The sequence below is a fragment of the Psittacula echo genome (assembly GCF_963264785.1).
Source record: "Psittacula echo genome assembly, chromosome: 7".
NCBI classification, from domain to species: domain Eukaryota; kingdom Metazoa; phylum Chordata; class Aves; order Psittaciformes; family Psittacidae; genus Psittacula; species Psittacula echo.
The window spans coordinates 7925001-7949769 of record NC_137740.1 but is presented as its reverse complement, the minus strand read 5'-3'; the positions used below and the strand labels follow the sequence as shown (position 1 = coordinate 7949769).

Below are 24769 nucleotides of genomic sequence, written 5' to 3'. Positions count from 1 at the left end.
ACACAGATAAAAATGATACTGCAGAAAGCTCTGTATGAAGGAATAGTCTGCTATTAAAAAAAAGAAGCTTTTATTTGAACACGGCAGGAGCAAAATTTCTTCCAGGTATTCAGGAAATAAAGTACGCATATGTGAGACGGATGGTGCTGCCACTAAATTGAACCTAAAAGACAGAACTCAAGGAGGAGAAAAACACGGTTCATTTTCAGCATGAAGGAATATATATTGAGGTGACAACACCAATCTGTGCTAAGAGAGATGTTTCACATATTTATTAAAAGTCAGTGGACAGAAAGGTTGAGAGAGGAGCAGGAGGTGATCTGACAGAGGTATATAAAGATAAGAGCTCCTGAAAAGGTAAAGCAGATGTCTTTATTCTTTCTCGTAATAAAAGAGTAGCAACCACCTATAAAAATGAAAAGGCAAACAAGCTCTAATAAAAGAAAATACTTTAGTATTATTCAAGTAAATAGCTCAGTGTGATTCAATATAGTGATTCAGATCCTGTATTAATAACAGTACTGCCCTAAGTTAGGATAAACCCCCTGATATTTCAGAACACAAGGCACCCAAAACCTGCTTTCAGTCACACAGAAACCTTCCCCAAACATCTTGTTTAAAACTATCCACTGTAAGATTTCTTCCACGGCTTCAAGTCTAGCTATTTCTATGATAGTCTAGCTACTTGAGCAAGCTAAGCTTGTTCTTCATAAACTAATGTAACATAGAAACCTTTCTTTCCAATTGGCACAATAAGTAGAAAAGGACTTTCACGAAGTAACTTGCTAATTTAATAAACCTCTGTCTCTCTCTCTCCCTGACCCAATTTAAAAAACACTAATGAAAATATTTTCTTGGGTTATATATACAATAAACCTTGGAAATGAACACACAATGCCCTCAACTAGCAGGCTGCTGGAGGTAACTAGGGATTTCATTGCCAAAGACGCCGGTTGTTAAAAGCAAAGCTCTGTATCTCGCTACTGTATTTTTGTGCTAAACAGATACACAGGTTTTAAACTGGAGCTACATTGAACATCATTCCATTGCTCCTACCTAGAAGTACTAGTTCCTCTAAAGGAAAAAAGCTACCCATCATGAATGTTAATCTTAACTCTCTAAAGATTCAAAATGAAAAGCTACAATAATAAAAGCTAAGCAAAACATAGCTAACAAACATCTAAACTTTTGTACAAGGTATATATTTTTCAAGTAACTTTTTCTTAAAAAATGATGAATTACCATCCTTTGCAATACATGAAAAGACATGAAAATTTAACAGAACTACATGAACTTTCTTCAAAAGAATTTTAACCCATAACCTGTGTTTAAAACACGCATTTTGATGCAAGTTAGTTTTCTTAAAATAAACCAAATTAAACTATTTCTGCAAAAACGCTTCAAGTTCATATATAATAGGAATATTTTTGAGGGAAAAAGTATTTACAGTATAGAGTAAATCATAGCTGATGGCTGTCTCAGTAGACCTAATTGTAGAGTGCACCTTCTGCTCTGGACAGCATTGAGAATTTGTCAAGAAAAGGCTAAGATCTCTGAGCACTCAAGCTGCCAAGTGCTCTCAAATTAAATCAGTTTGAAGCGGTTTTCATTAAGATGGATTGAGTGTGGCATCGTGAGAAACACTCTATCAAATGTAGTGTTTTACTTAGTGATTAAGTATACACCAGCTGATGAAGCTACCCAAATCCTTCGTAATCCCACCACTCCAATAAACATTTAATGAGTATATAAGTTCAAAAAGCCTAGCAGAGGATTTAAACCTTCAATCTTGTTTTTATTTACTCTTGGAACTCAATTTCTCACTTCAAGTGAAGAATGCTGGTGCCTGAAGCTCATCTGTTGCCCTGGTAAAATTAAGTGCCCTCCATAGTATAAATCAGAAGACAAGACACACAGGTTGCAATTTCTCCTAAGCTTTTTTCTTATACTGATATACATATTGAATTACTTTATGAAGTGCAATAATAAAAAATATAATGTATCCCTTATGAATTCCAGGAGGCAGTACTGAAAAAAACTCCAACCTTGTAACAGGAAAAAAAGGAGTAAAACTAAATGCTATTTATATATTCTCATACCTTTGTTTAAAGTCAGAATGTTACGATAAAAATTATATCAATTAAGGTAGTTTGGAGGGAGAGCTTTCAAAAATTAGGCAATTTTTACATTGGAAAATATCAGAAATAGAAAGTGACATGAATTTCAGATGTGCTATGTTAGCAGTGTAAGTAGTACTTTGAGTATTAGAAAAATAAGTAACTGCACTGCATTAATTTCAGATTTATAGGTATAAAAAATACTTATGAAAGCTCTTAATAGGCTCTTGTCCATGATTATACTGATACGCTGTCAACCATTTCCAATAATATGACATAAAATGAGCTTCGTAACTCAAACACTTATCTTGTTGAATTAATATGATTTCTTTGAAACCAGCATTAAGGTCTACTTTAATGAGTTATTATAAATTAATACTTTGTCACTGCATTACGTGTCCATTTATGCTCTGAAATCTGCACAAAGATATGAAAATATTCACTAAAACTGTTAAGTACCTGTGAACTTAAGGTATACATTGTAGATTCGTAACAGTGCACGCTTATCAGAACAGTCCCTAATATAACATAACTATTCCTTCCAACATGCATAACTACAGGCAGCCAAAACATGCTTCATTTTAAATATCTATCAAGACAACAAAAAGTAAATTTAAACAGCGTGATTTTCTTGTTTGTGTTTCAGCTTTCTCTATACTCGATTATGCAGGGGTTTGGGTTTCTCCTTAGTGAATCGAGTCGCCAAAACTTAAATAAACTATCCCCATTCTAGCTTTATTAAAATACTGATTTGAAAACTGTGCATGGAATAACAGAAACTTGAGATGTCTGGTTGGATGCACAGAAAAACTAAATAACCAAACCTTAGTACTGGAATTTACTTGGCAGCTAAAGGCTGTACAAAGGGGAAAAAAAAAGCACACTGTATTTCAGAGACCTTTCAATTTAAATTTACAATTTCATTAGTCATCCTTCAAAGGAGTTACCAACACACAGTGTTGAACTTATCAACCACAAGACTCGCAAGCCAGTGTTATCTGGTGCTAGGACACCATTATTTCAGGAAGAAAAGGGACGAGGGGTTGAAGGGAAAGAAAAAGAAATAGAATGGCCATGATGACTAAAGGATTCCAATAAAAACACAGCCTGAATGATTAGGAATGGTAAGTTATTCACTGTAATTGCAACAACAACCAAGTATTTCAGTCAGTCAACTAAATGCGTGTAACTCTTGACAAACAATAAAAGCAAGATAACTACATTTTAGAGTTATCTTTTTAAGAATAAAGATGAAACATTTACAGCAATTTCCATTCTCCCCCTATTAAATAAAGTAATTTTAATACACACTTACATCTCTAGCTTTCCCATAGAAGGCTTCTTGAAAAGCAGCCTCTAATGATCCAATAAAATAAACCGGATGGCAGTCACCGTATCTATTTGAGATAAAATTTCAAATTAATAAAAGATCTTAAAAATATGCAGTTTCAATATTCTACCTCTTCATGTATTCTGCAAATATAATGCATTGGCTAAAACTGTAGAAACAGTAAGTACTACACTTTTAAAGGACAGAAGGGAAATAAATAGAAGTCATCTGTCTCCCAGCATTCAAAAAGCTCTACGTAACTTACTAGTACCTTACAAATTTCAGCACAAAAACTTTGTTTTCATAAATACAAACTTCAAAGTTCTACATAATTTCTCAATCATGACTTGTTTGTTCTCTTTAGTACATTCTTAAAGGTTAACCGAAGCTTTTCTTGTATACACATTAATGCGCCTCACATTATAAACTAACATTTCATCACAGAGAAATTAAAGCAGAAGGCACAAACTTTGCAGTGTGTTAATTTTCAGCTTCTACCTGTCTGATGAAACATGGCAACTGTTTAACAATGTGTAATTTGGCGGTATAAAGTTGGGGTTTTTTTTAAAAGCAGCATTTCTGTATTTTTTAAAAGCAGAGATTTATCCAACCACTTCATTATTGGGAAAACTTTACTGCAACTTTGTATATCTTTTTCAATATTAACCGGTTTCAGCTATTCTGTTCCTGTATATTATCTTCAAATTAATATATATATATATAATGAGTCTTTATTATCTTTCTGGACCCTTACATGATTGAGTAATGATATTAATTAGTGGCAAATTAAACACACAAGAAACTGTCACTCTAATTTGGACTGAGAAATTTTATTTCAGAAACAGTTCTAACAAAGTTAAGCTTAAAATAAACTAGATTAGGATGTCTCAATGTGCTACGATCCCACCAAAAAAATACAAATTTGGTTTATTTTTATTTTCATTATTTATGAACTTTTACTTCCTTTGTAACAAGAATTGCAGGAGTAACAGGCTAAGCTTACCTTGAAGAAAACTCTGCTGTAAATTGTAATAAGGCATCTCCTTCATTTTCAGCATTTTCTGGCACTTAAAAAAAAACCAAGGAAAACCATAAAATAAATGCAACCTTACGGAGACAGATTTTAATATGCAAACTCATTTGCTTCATAGAGTTTTTTTATGTTGACAGCTTACTGAAGTGGTTACCAACAGACCGTATAAATTTCATGAACAACTATTGATTATGAACCTTTGGAAAGACATGAAATTTCTAGACACTGTCATGAATATATTTAGGCTTTCCAAACAGTAAAATCCTCAGGCCCAGTGTAATGTGATATATCATTTGTTCAGAGTTATCACTCTGGACTTAATTTAATACATTAAAGCGAATGGACTGGCTTAAGAGGCTTGACCCACTACATTGTTAGTTTCTTTTTTCTTTTTAAATTCCCTATACATAATTTTAAAAAGTTTCCCATATTATTACATATATTTGCTATCAAGAAACTTCTAACACTAGAACTAGTGTGAAGCAAAGAAAGAGTATGCAGAATTGCATACAGGAGGTAACTGAGAATTCCTGCTCAATCCTTTTCATAACTCAAGGTCAAATAACCACTGAGAAATTTGTTTAATATAAATGACTAAAAATATTAGTCACTGCAATATATCAAAGCTAAAACCTGTAGAATTTTCCTAACAGGGAAGTGGAAACTCAGTTATCTACAGGAACATCTGGCTAGAGATCACAATTTCCAATTATTATTCTTCAACAATAAAAGAACCTCCCATATGGTTAAAAATCTTCCTCCATTGGGAGATGTTTTCACAGTTGCCAATTATGTCTGTAACACCATCATTTGATACATCCACTGGAACAATTCTAACATTCCTATCAAAAGACACTTTTCCTGTTTCATACTGTACAGACTGATCATAACTCTCTGCCTTCACTACTACTGTACAATCACCAGTTAATTGTAAAGTAATTGTTAGCTCTTACTCATTGGCGATTTCCTCAAGGCAGACGATGCTACTCCAAACATTTCTCCATCATCAACTCCAAACTCTGTAGCATCTTCAAAGTCATCTCCATCACTGTCACTAACCATATGAACATCTGTGCATTGCTATATAAAAACAGAAAACATCAACCATAAGCCTCTATTACAGACATCACCTTTAGTGAAATATGAAGAACATGAAATTACAGTGAAAAATACGTTTCAATAAAAATATTTGCTATACTGCATTTTATTTTACTATTTTATGCAGAATTATGAGATTGCTTTCTATAAATAAGATCTAATTTATAACAAAAATCTGGTGGACAGAGCAATATCATGTGACAAAATGCGTTACTAAATAACTAAGGAACTGTGTCTCAACTGTATACACATAGTTGAGCAAACTTCATCCAAAGTTAATGTCTTTTCCCCTCTACTACAGCTGGTTTAATTGCATAAGAAAGAGTGAGAAAAGCCACATAATCTATAAACAGTATTAGACATACAGATACAATCTGCTTCTGCAATACTTGCATGGTAGGGGGACACTCCTTGGAAAGGTACCTATCTATCCTATTTTAATCTATTTCTCCAACTCCCAACATCAGATCTTTTGGATTTCATGTCCTCTGAAACATAACAGCTCAGGAAAACCTTGCATTTAACTATTCAGCATGAACTTTATCTCCAGTTGTACTTCTTTTCATGAATGACTATTTCAGCTTCATTTGACCTAGAAGTTACAGTGAACTACATGAATCTACATGAACTCCTGAAAGTGCAACAAAGTGTATTATGGAACACGTGATTTCATCTCTAGCATGCAAGTGACCACAAGAGGAGCAAAATGCTCCAGGCATGCTGGATCTCTCTCTACAACAGCTACACATAAAGAACCTCAAATAAAGACCATCTAGTGAATGAACTAGACAACAAGAAAATTCTACAGGTGAACAAAGCCAGCAAGATCATTCTGAAAGAATGAAGAAAAGCAGCAATAATACATAGCAATGCTGGCAGATCCCAGGAGAAAACAATAAACACTTATTTAACCCAGTAAATTCTTCACGTATAACTAGAACATCATTATCTGACCATCCTCTAACTTTTAACACCACCCAATAGCACATATCCAGGCTTGCATCCTGACTGTACCTCACAGTTATCTCTTGCCAACTTAAATGAGCTGAACAGATTGAAACGTCCTTTTTGCGCAGCAAAATAAGCTTTATGTGCTACAATTTTCTAAATAAAAATGGTATGAAAACTGTTTAGAAAATGGTATGAAACCTGCTCATATTAAATTAATTTTGTGGAAGAACAAACACATTGGAAACTTTAACCCAAACTATCAATAGCTGGAAACAACAAAATGGGAGTTTATACAGACTGCAAACACCTCTTTCTCGTAATATTAGAAACAAATGTTTCAACCTTCTATTTAATTTGGAGTATTTTTCAATGCTTACTGTGGCTTGTTTAATTTGGGTTTTGTCTTTTTCTTCAATGACTCATTTACCCAGCTCCTCTGTCACAATTATGTGTTACAGGAATTTTAAATTGATTCTTTTATGATGCAATTTTACTGACAATAGAAGGGATAGTGACCACTGCAAAATGAGCTTTCCCTGCTTCTTTCTAGAGTATACTGGTAATATAAAGACAGTGTTCTTACCTCCTCTGACTGTTCCCTTGTTTGTACAGGTGAAGATCTTCTTCCAACTGTAAGTCGATGGCAAGGAAAAGTCAGTCCTGATACAGCTAGAGTCATCTACAAACAAAGCAATGACCATTTATTAAAGCCATAGTCTCAACTGAAGGTTGGGATTTCTTTGTTTTAAGAATGTTTAGAGATTCGAACTGCAGACTGAACTGCAGAAGACTGGATTAATTATACAAACATGAAAAAAGAGGCCTGAAAAATTAGTGACTTCTTACATAAAAAAAGTCAAAGAAAAAACAACTGACTTTACAGATGTGTATGCACATTGTATCAAAACAAGCTAAATGGAACTGCAAACTCAAAACTGTCTTGAATTGTTATTTTCTCTACATCAGTACTGAAATTTGAAACATTATTGATATGTGGTAACTTTTACAGTGATATGAACCTAAGTTTTTCCTTCCTAATCAATAAGCAAATGTTAAAGTGAAGATGATAGTTACTGATACAACTAATTAAAACCAGTTTTCATCTTGCCAAAAATACTACCTTGAAAGAACACTTTATCATCAGACAATGTACAAGACACAATCGCAATGGCTAAACATTTCATCTCCATCTTGGTCATCATTAATGTCAAAGGCACATGCCATGTTTCTTATATGAACAAGAACACATGCAAACTCAACAGCGCTGGCGAAATTGCAGTCAGCACAGACAGGATAGATGCTGGTTAACCAGTTCCACCAGAAGCAGCACTTTTTCCTGTTGCTCCTTGAATAAATCTCAACTTTTTAACACTAACAAGACAGAAAATGGAAAAAAGCATCATTTAGGGGGGTTGAGCTAGATAATTTTAAAGGTCTGTTCCAACACTAACCATTCTGTGATTTGAATGACAAAATTGTTCAATGCCAGCAAACACAAAATAGTAACATTTGAAGATCTGATGCTGAACTTACATTGCATTTAAAAAATGTACTATCAATACGATGAAGAATGAGAATTGTCCACCCAACGATCAGAACTGTCTGTGCCACTACTACATTTCAAGCACACCTCACATCTTTTTTTACACAGCCTAAGTGTACACCCAGCCTTCCACCATTTCTGGAAAGCCCATCAGTCCTGGTCACAGAAGGATGATGATCACAAGTAGTATGTTCAGAAGCACCCAAGCCCTATCTTCATAATACGTGGATTAAATTTACAATGTGAATAGCTCTTAAATAAAATAGCTGATTCATCTTGGCAATGACAAAATATTTGATCCTATACAATTCTTAGCAACATGGAGAAAGATAGTTCTGTCTGTATGCTTAAAGCATTGTTTCTAATGGTTCCTTCAGAAGAAGCACAGAGAGGACACGAAAAGATTTTCTAGCTGATATAAAAGTTGTTCCTATTTTTGCAGGGCACAGAATAAAGAGACTTACACTATGCATTTGAGAAATACAGCATCCTCCTAATTAGACTGCAAAAGCATTAAGGTAAAATAAATTGCAGTCACCCTCAACAAATATCAAATTAATACGTTTCATTCACTACCATAAGCATTGAAAATACCCCATTTATTTTTATACATAATTCAGAATGACTTTATCACTTGCCTGCTAGAACTCACATAGATGTAATTTGCTGCAGGTTGAAGCATGCTGATTAGGCAGGCTGGTTACCAAATGAATGTTAACCTGTCTGAACTAGCCTACTGTCACATTCTCATAGCAAGGTTAAACAGAAGTTTAGCTGCATAAAAAGCCCAGCTATCATCTTAAAGGAAGTGAGCAATAATACTCTGGAGCAAATGAAATATTAAAGATGACATACAGGTCAAGACCAATTACCTATAAAACTCCTGTGACAAGAGCATAAGAACTGTATTCTCTGTACGGAATAATCCACCAGTTTAATTAGTATTTTTATAAGCTTTTAATAACAAACAAAACCCAACTTTCTAAAACCTGAAACTTTGCCCTGTACTTACCACACTAGATAAAACACTAGTAAAACATACAAACACGAACACTAACCACACACAGACTGAAGTTCTCTATCTAATAGCATCATGATGACACCATGACAGATGCTTGGAAAGGCTCCCGATATCTTTTACATGCACATTAAAGAAAGAGTTGGTAAGATCAAGCAAGCAGTTATTATGCTGCTTCATCACTTGGCCCAATAGCAGGGTGTTGCAATTCCAATTTGCAACCCTATATTATAGTGTCAAAGCGTCTCTCAAAAACGAGCTAACAGCAGAAGGGGTTCAACATCAGAGCACATTTCATCCTACTCTCCAGACAGTTGCTGGAATGTTGGGTTTTTTGTGCACATTTTTGTGAGAAATCACCCTCCCCTCTAGCTTTTTTTTTTAAAGGTTTTTTTTGTAAAGGAAAGGCTAGGACAAATAGAAGCTCTGCCTTTCATTTCAAAATCATCTAGCAGCATGACCATGTCTCTAGAATTAAGTTGCCTTCATTCTAAGATAAAGGAGAGAGTCTTCTCTCCAGAGAGACTTTCATACCAGGAAGTTTAAGCTTTATTTTGGAAATAACAAAACTATCAACACTAAACAAAAGATTACTTGGCACCAATAATGAGCTAGAGATAGATGATGAAATAAATATACATAAAAGCAAAAATACACAAGGTTAGTCCATTTTTCTAGGCAGTAAATGTACACATGTACAAATCCCTGCTCAAAAGGTCTCACAGCTGAAAGGCACATGAGTTGGAAAGTGAAACAGAATCAGAAATAGGCAAAACAATTTGTAAGTAACTCAAGGTGATTACTGAAAAAACAGATCTCCTGCCCAACAGTGTGTATAGACTACTCATGCTTGTTGAATGTTTAAGCCATCTCTTATTTGGCTTCCTATAGCATGTTAAGGAGGACAATAAAAATAAAGCCTTGAAACATTCCAGGGAAAGTGGCAGCAGAATAATCCTTTTAGGAGACAGTAGAGATATTGAACAGATTGCTACTGATATGCAAAAGGTAACGGTAAAACCTGGACTAAAAGATACTTGAATTACATTTTAACAACTAAAAGAAAGACAGCTAACAAACCTTACAATTTAGAGAGATAAAAGATGAGTCTAACTCTCACTGGTGCTTTCCAACAGCAAGACACTGAGTTTATTTGGAAATGTTCAGTGTAAGATGATTTATATTTCTATTGCCAGCATTAATAATTGGGGATGAATTTACGCAATTTCTGATCTGAAAGTGCAAGATTCTATGCCAAGTACTTTCCAGGTCAACCTAGAAATATTTGACAAATCTGGACTAAGTCCAGCAGTTTTAAACAACAGATTATTCTTCCTGTTAGGAAATACAATTTTTATGTACAAGTATTTTTTAGAACAATCTGAAAAGACTATTTTTTCAAATATTTCATGATACAAGTATGTCTGCAGCAGGGAAAGAAGTAACTGAGAACACGTAACTCCAGAGTGCTGCCAGCACATTCTCAGAGTAACAGGAAAAACTACAAGTCCATCACCTCACAAGTTTGCAGTCCTCTAGAGTTTGTTGGCACAACTTAACTCCCACTCTTGCAGACTTCTGAAACTACAAAGGAAGGAGCAAACTCAGTCTCTTGTACCAGTCCAGAGATATTTAATCAAGACACTGAAGACGAGAAAGATAAAACAGTAGTAAGATCCTGAAGGAGTCATACCAGCAGAGAACTGCAGCTTGCAGAACTCTCTCCACTGAGAAATGCTGATACAAAAATTATACGCTCAGTGTACTGCATCAGGAAAGTAGTAACTGGATATGACAAATTGGTCTTACACTAGGCCACACACTGATGGAGAAAACCAGCACTTTAAATATGCTTCTAGTGGCAACCGTATCTAATGAGGAAAGTATGAAGGTAAGCTCTAAGAGCCTTCTATAGAGCACTTCATCCACAGATTCCTCTTGATCAGGCGGTCTGTAACAGATCCCCACCGTAATGTCCCCCATTGCTGTTCTCCCTTTAACCCTGACCCACAAACTCTCTGTCAACTGCTCACCCATCCCCAGACAGAGTTCCATACTCTCCAGCCTATCCCTAACATAAATAGCAACTCCCCCTCCCCACCTGCCAGGCCTGTCTTTTCTAAAGAGTCTGTAACCTTCCATTCCAACACTCCAGTTGTAGGAGCCATCCCACCATGTTTCTGTGATGCCTAATACTTTACAGAATGTACTTGGACATCCAAAGAGGCCAGCTGAAAGCAATAACCTGTAAAGAACTAGACCTTTTCCTCTTCCTCAACTGTCACAGCCATTTTGGAAATACTCTGCTCCATGTAAATGCAGACACAGCAATCCAGTAATCTGAATAAAACTAAGACAACTCTTCTTGCCAGTAAACTGCCTGTATTTATGTCAGCACATACTTTAGGGAAATAAATTACGGTAGGAAAACAGGCAGGCCATAAAGCACATAATTTACAGACTTATCCATTTTGTCTGCTATTATCCTCTCTGTATTTATTGTTGCAAAGTATGGTCTTTCCAGAGGGATGAGATGGAAAATGACCTGCCAAGACAGTCAACCATCTTTGGTAGAACAGCTTTCATATCAGCTAGGTCTGGAGCAAATTAAACTTCCTACCGCTGCTGTCAACAGCAGGAAACTCCTCCAGGAACTCCAGGGTTTCACAGGTGCAATAGGCAAGACAAGCCTGCAAAACATAAGCCAAGAGCTGCAGATGCGTAATGGACTTTCTTCGGCACAACGTGAGAGGCCGTGCTGCTCACAGGGTTCTTGTCATCAAGGGATTCCTTTTCTCTAAAAGGATGTAACTTTTTTTAACAAGAACCATTGAAAACAAGCAAGCATAAGTGATAATGCTTAAGGAGAGCAGGAATATTGATGTATTCTGTGCTCTTTAAGTATTTGATTGCTATGAGCAAGTGAGAGTTTTGAGGCTTTGGAATGTGGGGGAGTTCTGTTTATTTGATTTGCTTTAATGTATATTAACACATCTATCTAAACATATAGGCTCTTACCAGTATCCCTGCTAACCAGGGCAAGTCATTAAAAGTAGCCCTTTAGCAGTTATCACCTGGTACTTGTCAGTTTAAAAAAAACCAAAGCCAACAGCTTTTGACTGTTTAAAATGTGACTTAAAATGAGAAACAGTTTCAGCTACCCTGTAACAGCGTAACTATCTTATTGTTTTGAGCTACTCATATGAAGAATCCTTTCCAACTTACTGGGGTGATATTTTTCCATGGCAAAGTATTTTCTTTTCCAATACATTTTTTGGACATAAACCTTGATCATTTACTCTCAGAAATTCAAAGGTCAAACTATGAATCTTACAAAGCATCAGAAAAAAAATCACAGAACACTTGATCCATACTCAAAGGAGAGGAGTCTATCCATGATGCCAGGTTTCACTTGCTCATGCACAGCAAGTGAAGGAACAGGCATTATCCAACAATGGCAAACTTAAACCAGAACAAAAACCTTGCAGTGGACATTCCTGCCGTATTTTAAATAAAAAAGTAGAAAGATCATTAAAAAAGATGTAATGTCTGTATCACTTGACTGCTAGGAATCAGTCAAATTATTCAATTAGCTGTAACAGTTTGTATTACAGAATTAGCTTGTAATACCGAATTATGTTTGGCTGTATATAATCTCCTTCAATAGAAAGCTAAATGGAGGAATTCTCATAGTGCGATTTCCTCCTGAGGTAAAGGACAATAATCCATGTTTTCTGCCTTTAATACTCAAGAGATAAGGTAAGCAAACAGAATCCTGGTTTGCAAAAAAAAAAAAAAGAGCATGCTTTCTGATACTTGGCTCCCCTTCATAAATCTCCCATAAAAAACGATACTAATTCCCAGTCCTGCTCAAGGTCAGCTTGTAGTATATTAGGCAAAAGGAATAATAACCTTAATAACCTGCACTCCAGTTCTAGCATCTTGAAAAATGGTTAGGTGAAATTATAGTTCCAGCTTTCCAGCTGTACTCACGAGCACAGCTGGATGGAAGAAGCCACAAAGAAAACTTCCCAAAGATGTTACTCCATGTGTAATTGCCAAGGAGGTACACACTTTCTAATACTTCCTTTCAGACTATATAATGTTGAAGAGGTAGGATTAAAACTTGCGTATATTCAAATGTGAGGGTGGCTGAGTTTAGCATACAAAGTGCGTAATTTAGCCTTTTGGTTTTTATCATCTAAAGCAGTTAACAAACACTCAGATTACCTTATCCCAAATCTTTCAAGATGGCATCTCTGCTATAGCTCTTGTATTAGCCCCAGGCAATGAGATGCTCCCTCCACCAAAGTGCCTTTCCCATCCATCTCTCCGTAAAGCAGTATCTTTAGACCACCACATCCAATCAATTCCAGAATTATACTTTACATTCTAGGTATCTTAATTTTGGTGAAAACTGGCAATACCTGTTTTCCCCTTGTTGAGAATGAGATTAAAAAAAACAATCAAGCCCACATAGTACCTGTACTGAAAATAAATCTGCTGTCAGCATGTGTTGCAATATGGAGTTTGGCTGGATAAACAACCTCTACAAGTCACTAACTGCAACAGCTCTCAGTATTACAGAATGTTTTATGCCTTCACTGTTACCACTGTACAACCAGTGCTCTGCTTAAGAAGTAAGAGAAGGTTATCTCCAGAAAAATGTGCCCAAAATATTATTACTCACCCTCTAAAGTCAAATTTTGATAGAGAATATACAAACATCTTGAAACCCAAAAACCTTTGTTTTGCCCTGGAAACAACAGCAGTACGCGGGCAACATTCATTGTAAACACTGTAAAGCCATTGTAAGTAAAAAGTTATCTAATTAATTAAGAACAGAAGTTCATGCTAAGCTTGAAGAGTCTCTGATTCAGAGCTGTTTTAACAAGGGGAACTCTACCACAACTAAAAGCTTCTAACCACCCTTGATAATTGTTATTGCAGTACATACCAACTATGAAACCTAACCGACATTTGTGGCTGCTGTTTAGTACTTTCACCATAACTAGCTTGCCAGTATTAGCTAGCTGCAGTTTCATGCCAGTTTTACTGCATGTTAGAAATAAATATATTAACAAACATGGAAATGATATCCCAAAATAATATTTATAAATCAGCAGATCACCAGCTGAACAAGAGCTCTTTCTAGAGATTGCACTGCAGGCTGCAGTACACGAGGAGGTTTATAACCCGCATATATCACATAAAAAAATCTTGATCAGAAATGAATGCACTGTTGCCTACAGACTGCAACCTAATCCTGGTTCAAATACTCCATGTGACAGCCCTTTCACTGTGCTCAAAATGTGAGTTGCTTAGCTTTTTCATTTACTGGTTTACTCACTGATACATGGCTAATGTATAAAGAAACAAACATGACTGAGTACATTTCATAACACGCCATGCTCAATTATTCAAAATGACCTAAGACAGAGGTGCCCACTGCAAAATACTCAGTGACTGCAGGTGTCTCCACTGTGAAAATTTCACTACCATATAATTTGATCCTTTTATTTGTTGGAGTAATTACTATGATGCTTTTCACCCCTCATCAGGTGAAAGAAGGGATAAGGATAGAGAGGCGAGGGAGGAGCTTTATCAAGCATTTCAGTTTTCATATTAAACAGACGATTTTGTTATCTGCCTTTTTATTATAGCCTAATGTAATTCCCTGAGTATGATAAATGACAATGACACTACAGATGTCAGTCTGCCTGTAGGCATTTTATTGAAGCTTGGGGGGAAATGTCTTTTTTTTGATGACAACTACATGAAGTTTGAGCAGGAAGAAAATGTTTGAGAAGGAACATCTCTGTCCTAGTTTTTCTATTATACTCCATATGCATATGGTACTACTAGCTGAGTTCGGATACGAGGCATCATAGGAGTCAAATGCTTGCATAGCCCAAGTGCCCCAATAGTAGTAACATAATAAACAAGATGAAAAAAATTAACCCATTTTCTACATCTCGGCTGAACGGCATGGCTCCTGCAAAGGAGTTTTCCGTATCTCCAGGTTCAGTCCATTCTCTATCATTTCAGCCAGGGCAGGTAACATTGTGATAAATGTGAAATTCTCTTGCTTCTAGTCTAGACAGACTTCAGTTCAGACGTCTGCAAGGTGTAGTTATCATTGCTAATCTTTTCTTCTTGACAGGCACATCTCAGAAAAATTCAAAGAAGTTAATTTCTCCCAGCCTACCAAGATGTCACCTCTCTCTCCTCACCAGACAAATTAAGGTCCCTGTTCAAAAGATTACCATACAAAGTGTGCAGAACAGGAAATCAGAGAGAAATATTTTTTCAGCAGGACTGGATGAAGGCACAGACCTCAGACCTCAGGCTTTAAGTCAGAATTTCAGGTTTATGTAGGGAATTGCAGACCAGTTCAACCTAACTAGACACTCCCAAAAGACACAGGAACAAATCATAATACAATCTATTGGAAATACCCAGAAAATAAATTATTCTGCTTGTGGTTTGCCTTCGGAGCAAGACTGGTCAGGATACTCCACACAGGTAAGGCCGCTCCCAGCATCTCCGTTTTCCTTTTGTAACCTGCCTTTTTGAGATTAAAGAAGTGAGCAAAACATAAAGCAAAGAATATTTGTGTGGTGAAATGGAGATAGCAGTTAATGTGGCATATGGGAAAAATCCAAGTGTAAAAGGGAGGGAGGAGAGGTAGAGCAAGTGAATGATGGCAGATGAAGTTTTACTTCCACATTTGAAATGTAAGACTGGGAAGTTCGCCATTATACACAGAGTTGAAGAAAACAGTGGTTTCTAAGTGCATCCAGCACAGCCCTTTGAATGTTAATATTGAAGCAGAGGAAAGAAGAGTGCGGGAACTCTTTGCAATTTTTTGGCACTCTTGGAGCCATCCGATACTCTCTGGAGAATCACTCGACACTCCTGGTCGGAGACCCAAACACAGAGAAACCAACCCATGCAGGAAGGAGGTGGTGGGCTCCCAGACAACTCACGCTATTTCTGAGGATACTCAGAGTCTCATCATGTCAAGAAAAATGATGCTATGACTGAAGAGATCCTTCATATGAGCTTGTTCTTGCCATGCCTCTAGTTCTTAGTGTTTAACTAAGTGTTATTAACAATGCATGGGCAGCCTGTTGTACTCAAACACTTGCTAAATTCCTTGGGAACAAATACACACTCAACATGTCCAACCCCATCACTTATCGCTGTATAATTATATATTAAATAATCTATCTTGTTTTCAGTGTGTAATCTTCACAAAGTCAAAGTTATACATGACTTCAGAATTCCCACATGTTCATGTTTGAAAGTAACGTTTAAAACTTCAAGAAATAAGTGTTTTCTGTGAATTAACTTTAATCTTTTCTGAAAGCTAGCAAGTATTCTTTCAGTATATCCACATTGAAATATACTGTATACATAAAACAAGTGTTACCACTGTGAAAAGTGTCCCACTATAAAATGAAGGTACATTGTCATTCATAAAAAAAGCCTACCAAATGCATTTTTTTTTAATTTACTGAAACAAGGGCTTTTTGTGCTATGAAATTAATTACAAGACTCAAAGATTCACTATATGGAACTGAAGGGCTCTCTTCAGTGTATACTGGTCAACAAGACATTGGTATTCAAGTTCAGCACCTAATTTAAACAAATAAATCAACCAACCAAAGCTCACCTTCCACCACGTAAACCCTCATTCCCCCTTGAACAACAATAAAAAGTGGATGTAATTCAACATTAGCCACTTCGTCTTTTGACATCAAATAGCATTAGCTGGGAAAGAGTCAAGTATGCTCGAGGTTTGTTTGTCTTATTAAACTGTTGTGCAAACATTAAAATCAAAAGAAGAGTTTAAAACACTTGACAGCCCTTGAAATTAACTTCCTCTGGAAAATAACTTCATTTTCCTGCTGCATCTTCAATACAAAAAAAAATCTTGACAGGTATTCAACGCTTCATTTTAAACACTAACTGGATGAAAAAAATCTCTAGGGTGGAGTGTGTTCAGGTTATAAATCAGCAATGCTTATTTTAACTCCTCACAAAGTGTTGTTGAGATAATTATTGCTGACAGCTTTATTCAAGGTTCATTTCACTTCTTCTACTCCTTTTCCCCTGTTAGAAGTTCAGCAGGGCCCATGGGAAGATCCACCCCTCACACCTGTTAGGGTTCTTCATGTTACTGAGGCCAGTTTGGACATGTCACTTCAAATTAGCATTGTGCCAGTGCGCTGTGACAATTACTTATCGCAGGTTTAACTTGGAAAAAAGTTTCTAATCCAGCCACAAGAACAGTGTCAGAGTATGTAATTTAAACCTGTCAACACAGGTTGTAGGAAATTCATTCCAAGGATTTCAGTCATGTTCCCATGGTAGAGCTTCGAACTATAATGAAGATTAAGATCACAAAAGAATGTTACAGAGTTGAGAGAGAACCCAAAAGTTAAGAAAGATCTGAACTGAAAAAGGTATCATAAATATTAATAAATTCAAGAAATAAAATCTTTAGAGTAAGAGATTGCTTTGCTTAATTCCCCAAAATTATTCTGCAGTTTATTCCAAAAGGTTGCATATTAAACATACATATCTTATTCCTTCTGCTGCAGTAAAAAGGCACTACCCTGGGAGATGTTTACACAAGGTGCTGAAGGCAGCAGCGTGGTGAAGATGCTCTGGAATTAACTTGTGGATAAACAGCACCCGGCGTGGGAGGAGGGAGGCTGGAGAAGAGTCCATGGCACGGTTAACAGGCCGCTTGTGTCTTTCAGACACCAGATGAGGGGTGCTGGGCTCACAGCAACAACCACGATAAAGCAAGCTTCACAAAACACTGCTGAGAGCTTCTGTATAAGCTTGAGAAAAAGTTGCGCCTGTTCCTCTGGGAACACCCAGCTCTGGTACACTGGTTGAACACACATGCCAATTTTTGCTACGGTTGCTGTTAATCACCAGCCGTACTACTGTGAATCTATCACTCTCATTTGCTAGCTGAATGAAAGAGAAAATCACCCCTGGTTTTGATTAGCTCCCATTTGATTAAGCCTAGTTAGGAATTAAAGCAGAAGGACCGATACTGTAGTACCTCATGTTGCTTCAAACCTTAAATATATTTAAAGGAAACAAAAGGAAAATAATATTTCCTTGTACAACTGATTCTACTAAGAAAGAGATATACTTGAGAGAGTGAAATAAATACCCATGATCACTTACAGAGCTCATTCTTCCTCTTAGACAAAAACTGTAAATATTAAAAAGGATGAAAAATCTGCCAAGCCATTTGCAGCTATTTGAAACACAGGGTAACAGAATTAAATGATCGCTGAAAGACCTGGAACACAGTTAAGTATAGACCATGAGGCTAATTGTGGATCTTGAGTTAATTACTTTCCACTGATACGTTTTCTCAATGGTCTTTTACATCAGTTTTTTCTTTCCTCAGTCTGAACCCCAAGGCAATTCAGCACGCAAGCCTCCAAACTCTGGGTGATTCATTGTGTACTTCTGCCTTAGGATTTTTAGTTCATGCAGAGAAAGCCAGGCTTTCACATCAAGTTGATGTTAATGTGCACTGACAAAGCAACAGTAAAGGAGCTTCATGTTTGTCACAACGTGCACTCTTTAATTTAGTAATTGCTTTATACTGATATGCAAATAATGACACATTTCCCAAATTTCCAGTTCCTCGGCAATGCTTTCACTAATTACTCAGTGGTTAAAACTTATGCATGTAAATTGGTTAAGTGAGTTCATTAATAAGTACACCTGGGTGAACTGATGTATAAAGCATACATGCCCGGGAACAGGTCATAACTCACTGTACATTCCTGAAGGTCTCAGGAACCAAAAATAAATATTCTCTCACCAAAACAATACCTATTACATCTAAGAGAGTGTTATTCATAGAGAAACTGGGATTCCAAACCTTTCCCAAGCCAGAGAGAGGCTGCCTTTGGGTGACAACAAATATCAGCAGTCAAAGCATTCATCCATTTCATGTTGCCAAATGAGAGGATCAAGGTAAACAAAAGAAAAGGTCTGTAAGAAAAAAGGATGAGAGTCTCTCTAGCACCTGAAAATGTGGGAAAGCACCAGCAGCCACTCATCCATCAGTTCTCTGTGGATGAGTGTTCTCTGTCATATGCTCTGCAGTCTGGTTATGGTACTTTGAATTTTTCACAGTTGTCATTTGAGTATCAAAAGTAAGATTTACCAGTATCACAGCTGCACTTAACATAGATTCAGACTCCTAACAACTGCAAAAACACTGAATAAAGTTAACCTGTCTTCCCATATTTCCTTTCCTCAAAATTCTTCACAGTGTAAAGGCTGAAAAGGAATCAAGGCACTAACATTGTCCTGTTTTATTTGTGACTTCTGTGTTGAAACACAGTGCCTGTTAGGTTTCTGATATTTTCTTTAAGTAACTATGTAACTGCCATAGAAGAGGGTACAGCAGCATTGTTTGTTCAAAGTCTGATTATAAATCGCCTATTTTTTGCTATTCAGAAGAGATAAAAAAAATTAAACAGATTTTTAAGGTAAGAAACAATTGCAAGTGAAATAAGGAACATTATAAACCAACAACCAACCTCATAACATTCATCTAGATCACATATTGCCCACAGATATTCACAGATACATCTTGGAAACTGCTTTGCATTCACAAAGAGTATCAGCCAAATACTTGGCACGTTTCTGGTCTATGGTGGGATGCCATTTACTTCACAACATTGTACAATGCTTTGGATGGCAAACAGAAGAGTGCCTGGATATGTTTCCAGCCCTAGATAATTCCCTGGCAGAATTCAAGCAGTTGTGCTAGCAACACTGCTTTCAACAAATGGTTCAAACATCGATAGGCTTTTTATGCTGCCTCTTCTTCCTGGATATCACTATCCAAGGAATAGGATTTTTGCAATGTTAGCCTTTTGAAAACATAGTGTTACTGCCTTCTGAAAATGAGCTTCTGAAAAGGATGGTTGTTTCCATTTTTGTTTCTCTTACCTGGAATAAATGGAAATGCTTTTAACTCTTTACATTAGTGGAATTAAAAGCACTACGTACATAACCTCCTTAATTAAAGGACAAAGTTTCAAGATTAGAAACAATTAATTCTATTAATGCTAAAAAATAATTTAATATTCAGAAATGGTAAATTGTTGCGTTGGGATGGTTGCAGCTAAAAATACATTTATTTCATTCACTGTAACTACATATTGAATGTGCTTGGCTGATGTATGATAGTTTCAAGTGTGACAAGCAAAAGATAAAGACCATAAATAACAAAAAAATTAAGCCATTATAAAGGGTCTTTCTTATTGGAGACCTCATGAAATATTCCCAACATTTTAGACTGGATTATCTCAGCCATTTAACAAAAATACGGTGACCAGTTCCTACCGAAATCCAGTGGAAGCTATGTAGCTACTTTTGTTTGACTTTTGCGAAAGTTTGGCATTAAATCTCGGCTTGCTCTCAGAAATCAGACAGCTTGACTTGCTTATGTGTTTTATTAAATGTCATAAGAAAGTCTGCAGAGCTACAGATCTGCCTCAGGTCTATGTTTTGACCACTGGGCAGTAACTCCATTTAGAAAAGGAATTCAATCCAGTGATCAGTATTGAAAACTGAGCTCTCCCCTTGTTTGGCAGAGGAAGTTATCTGTCTAAAATAGATTTATCAACTAATACTTTCTTGGTTCCATGTTTTATCAACAGTTTATAGGACTTTAACCGACACTTCCAATAGAGGACCAGAGTAGCTCCATTCTAAGCATTTAAAAGGTTATCTATGGAGCAATTTAGTATTATTTAAATATCACTTTTTTTAAAGGAAGCATTTGAGACTAGTATTATCAGGCTCTACACAAAACTAGAGCAAACCCTTGGTAAAGTTCTAACAACAGCAAACATTCTCCCTCACATATAAAACAACAGAAGTGATGCTGTTCTTTTACATAGCTTTCTTCTGCGATTACACAGTGATCCCACTTATCATAAACTCATTTAAAGTGAAATTCTGTTTACAGAGTCCCAAACACCTTCAATCTTTTGCAACGGATTTTCATACATCTTCTAGTGAAGCTCTGCTCTGCCTCTATAGCAGAGTTTCATTACAAAGAAACAAGCACCACTGTGATAATCCTTCAGGAATAATGCAATTACCACTTATCAAACAGGTGTCTGCTGTATTCCAAGGAGATTATCACTTCCTATTCTGCTCTCCGAGAGCACAAAAGAGAAGCTGCTACTATTAAATGACTGAGGAGAAAAGGAGTCTTTGATAACAGCTCTTGCTAGCTTCTCTCAGCAGGGCATGAAGTAAATGTAGTCCTTGTATAACATCTTGGCACTGAAACAAATATTTTAGTTTCTGCAAGGTGAGTTAGAGCACCTAAATAAGACCATTCCTGTTAACTGAATCTGAAGTCTCTCTCTCTCTCTCTATTGAGCACTCCAAGAATCCCAGCACCTACTGCCTTATGCCAAACCGTGCCCTTTGTGAGTACTTCTGAAAGAGGAACTCTGCCCACTGAAGCAAAAATGGGCTGCAGGGCTGCTCCACCAAACACATCATTCAGAGATGTTTCTGTGACAATTACAAATGGTGAAGCTCTAAAAGTGTAGAGAATGAAAACTTTTAAGAGGATTAAGGATACAGATGTATGCTAAACTCCATCCGAGTGTAATGTGATCAGCAAAAGCAATTTTTTACTGTATTTTCAAACCAGCTTGTTGAGCGGGAGTTATCTTAGGAGTATATCTCTAAAAATGAGAGCAAAAGCTCTCTTCTATAAAACTGGATACACCTTAATGTACACAAGGTGCTGTTATTACACAGCAAAATGTATAACTGGTTTGGAAGAAAGCCCAGCTGCGCATCAAACACGGAGGAGTTAAGAGGGTAAACACCCTATGTACCTGTACAGAGGCAAGAGGCTGTTTCAGAATTAGCTAGTAATGTGACTTGACTCTTGGCTAGTGTCTGTCCACAGCTAGGTGCTTGACAGAAAGCAAGGCACTGCTGCTCCAGCAAAATCTTTCTCCACTGAAGACTACCTTTACTTTGCTGTAAACTCACAGGAAGAAGAGTGGTTCCTGCTGCTGCCTCCGTTGGGATACAAAAACCTCCAATCCAGCTCTTGTGCATGTAGATGTAGAATGGTTATACAATATATATGATATACTCCACCAGCACACTGTCTCATGTGTACTTGAGAGATCTGGACTGCCTTGATCTATCCTACCAATACATATGGCATTGTATATACGTATATACATGTGGTGTATGTATCCTCGCTATACATACGGTCATTTCTATCACACTTTGATTTGCAGGTTCTGTCAATATAAAGGCAGAAGTTGGAAGCAATGAGAAAGTGGTAAATTGAAGTAGCAGTCTCAGTCAGTCCTTGCTTGCTAATTTTAAACTCTACTCCTTTTAATGAGTTTATTAAAAATGACATGTTTATAAAAAATAACTATCATGTCTATGAGTTTCAAAGCAGGAACAGCTAAAAACATTGTCAATCTGCTGGAAAAGAAGAAAGCAGTAAAAGATGACAAATAATTAGGTCTATAGCTCCGCTGGTGTTCCATACGCTTTAAAATTCCAATGACAATAGAATTTATTACTGAATGAATTACTAACAGTAGCCTCAAAATTTGCTACCAGCCTTTAACACAAAACTAAGGTTGATTACAATAGCTTATGCTGAAATGGGGTCGAATTCTCCTCATAAAAGCTGATGCAATTTTAGTTGATGGTGCTTGTCTTCTACCAGCGATGAATTTCGCTTTTTAAGTCCTCATTGTAAAAGATCGCATTGCCCTTGCAAACTCATTGAAATTGACATTTTTGAGATAAAATGTGGCAGTTACTCAGCAACGCCATTACCCTTTACAGTTTATGAGAGAAGCAGTGCTTGAAATTGATAGCTTGCTCTTTAAAATGCACAAGGAATTAAAGCAAACAGCTTGCAACTGACATAGGAGGGTATATAACTTTCCTTCAAGTTATCCCTCAGAAGTAGTCATGAGATGAAATAGCAGAATCTCAAAACATACTGTGGTATCACAAAGTAAACAAATGCAAAAATTAATAGTATTTCTTAGACAAAAAATGTTACTCAGTTCCTTACATACATGCATTCCAAAGTATGCATGAGCATTTTACAAACCTTAGAAAAGACAACTGAAATATCAAAGACCTGGTGAAAAAGTGGCCCTCACTCCACAGTGAGAGAGAACCTGGAGTTTATGAAAGAGAATTTAGAGAACTAAGTAGTATGTTACCCATCAGAAACAGGTTACCGGAACTGATAGTCTGCATTTGCATCTAATGAGGGAACATCACTCAGCAAGAGCCTTCAAAGCACCAAGAAAATAGTCATGATGAGTGGCAAATGGTTTCTCAGATCTCAGTGCTACTGGAGACATCAGGTGCATCTTCCTGCACCTTTCTGTCACAGGAAAAATAGCAAGAGAACTTCACAAATCCAAACTAAGTTTGAAAAGGCAAACAGGCAAACAAAGCAGCATCCAAGAGCTCAGTCTTGCACTGTCAGGCAGAGGTGACCAGCTCAGACCCCGCAAAGTGCACTGCTGTGGTGCTGTACCAGGGCTAACTTATTTCCAATAAAAGTCTGTCAAAGATTACTGTGCCACTTGGAGAATTTTAATTTTTATTTTTAAATAAAAAGAATATTCTAGGATTTTAGTGGCCATTGGGGAGAAAAACTACTAAATTAGGACACATCAAGAATAACTGTCAAAACTTCTCCCAGTTGACAGCAGCATCTCCATTATATACACTAGAAAACTTCATGTTAATTCCAAGGATTTAAATCAAGCAGCTATGCTATATGAAAGAATCGAAGTCCTGCCTTAATGCACTACGTGTGACAATGGTAATGAGAATGACTGCTTTGAACTGAATCGTTAAGTCCCTATAAAGAAATCAAGGCTGCTGCACAACAAAGATTTCCACAATAGGTTGGACAGAGCCCTGAATGACACGGTTGGGTGTGAGGTGTCCCTGCCCATGGAAGGGGGGGTTGGAACTAGATCTTAAGGTCCCTTCCAACCCTAACTATTCTACGATTCTATAATATTGGCGGTGGAAGCAAATCCCCACATGGAACCACCAGTGTTTCAAAATGTAATCACTGTACTACAAAATACTGACACAACTTTTAAGTACTTGCATTTGACAAAATCTTGTTTCCCATTTTAACAGGAGATTTCAGAACAAGTATAAATAGCAATTTTTTAAGCTCAAATTTTCATTATTCAACAGCATAAAAAAAAATTACATTTTCTCTAACACAGCTGAAGACAACCAACCTGCTTACACTTAGAAAGATTTATGTCCTATGTGAGTCTACAATTTCTTTTGTATGTCCAGAAAGTTTACCTGACACAGGTAGGTGATTCTGACTGAGAAGAAACTATTGCAAAGCAAAAGCTGTGTTTAGCTTTCAAAAACTTGAACAATCCTTCTCAAAACTTTTGATTTTTGTGGTATCTGTCAGCTAATTCTAGCAACAAAGGGCCAGCTGATACTTATTTACAGATAGCTACTGAATTGGTTGGCATTTCAGGACTGCCTAACTAGTATATAGGTTAATTAATCTAGTTCCTACAATTCATACTGCCAGTTGCTTAAAATGTTTGGA

General features: G+C 36.6%; 1 protein-coding gene across 2 annotated transcripts in view; it reads right to left on the bottom strand.

The window, feature by feature from the left end:
• Nucleotides 1-24769, bottom strand: part of FAF1 (Fas associated factor 1) — a 170652-nt gene that overhangs the window by 53465 nt on the left and 92418 nt on the right. For both annotated transcript variants that reach the window (XM_080622796.1, XM_080622797.1), the window contains exons 9-12: nt 7113-7208; nt 5434-5560; nt 4451-4514; nt 3433-3514 (exon numbers count right to left, since the gene is read on the bottom strand). In XM_080622796.1, coding sequence (XP_080478922.1) covers nt 3433-3514; nt 4451-4514; nt 5434-5560; nt 7113-7208 — 369 coding nt within the window. The remainder of the gene's footprint in view (nt 1-3432; nt 3515-4450; nt 4515-5433; nt 5561-7112; nt 7209-24769) is intronic.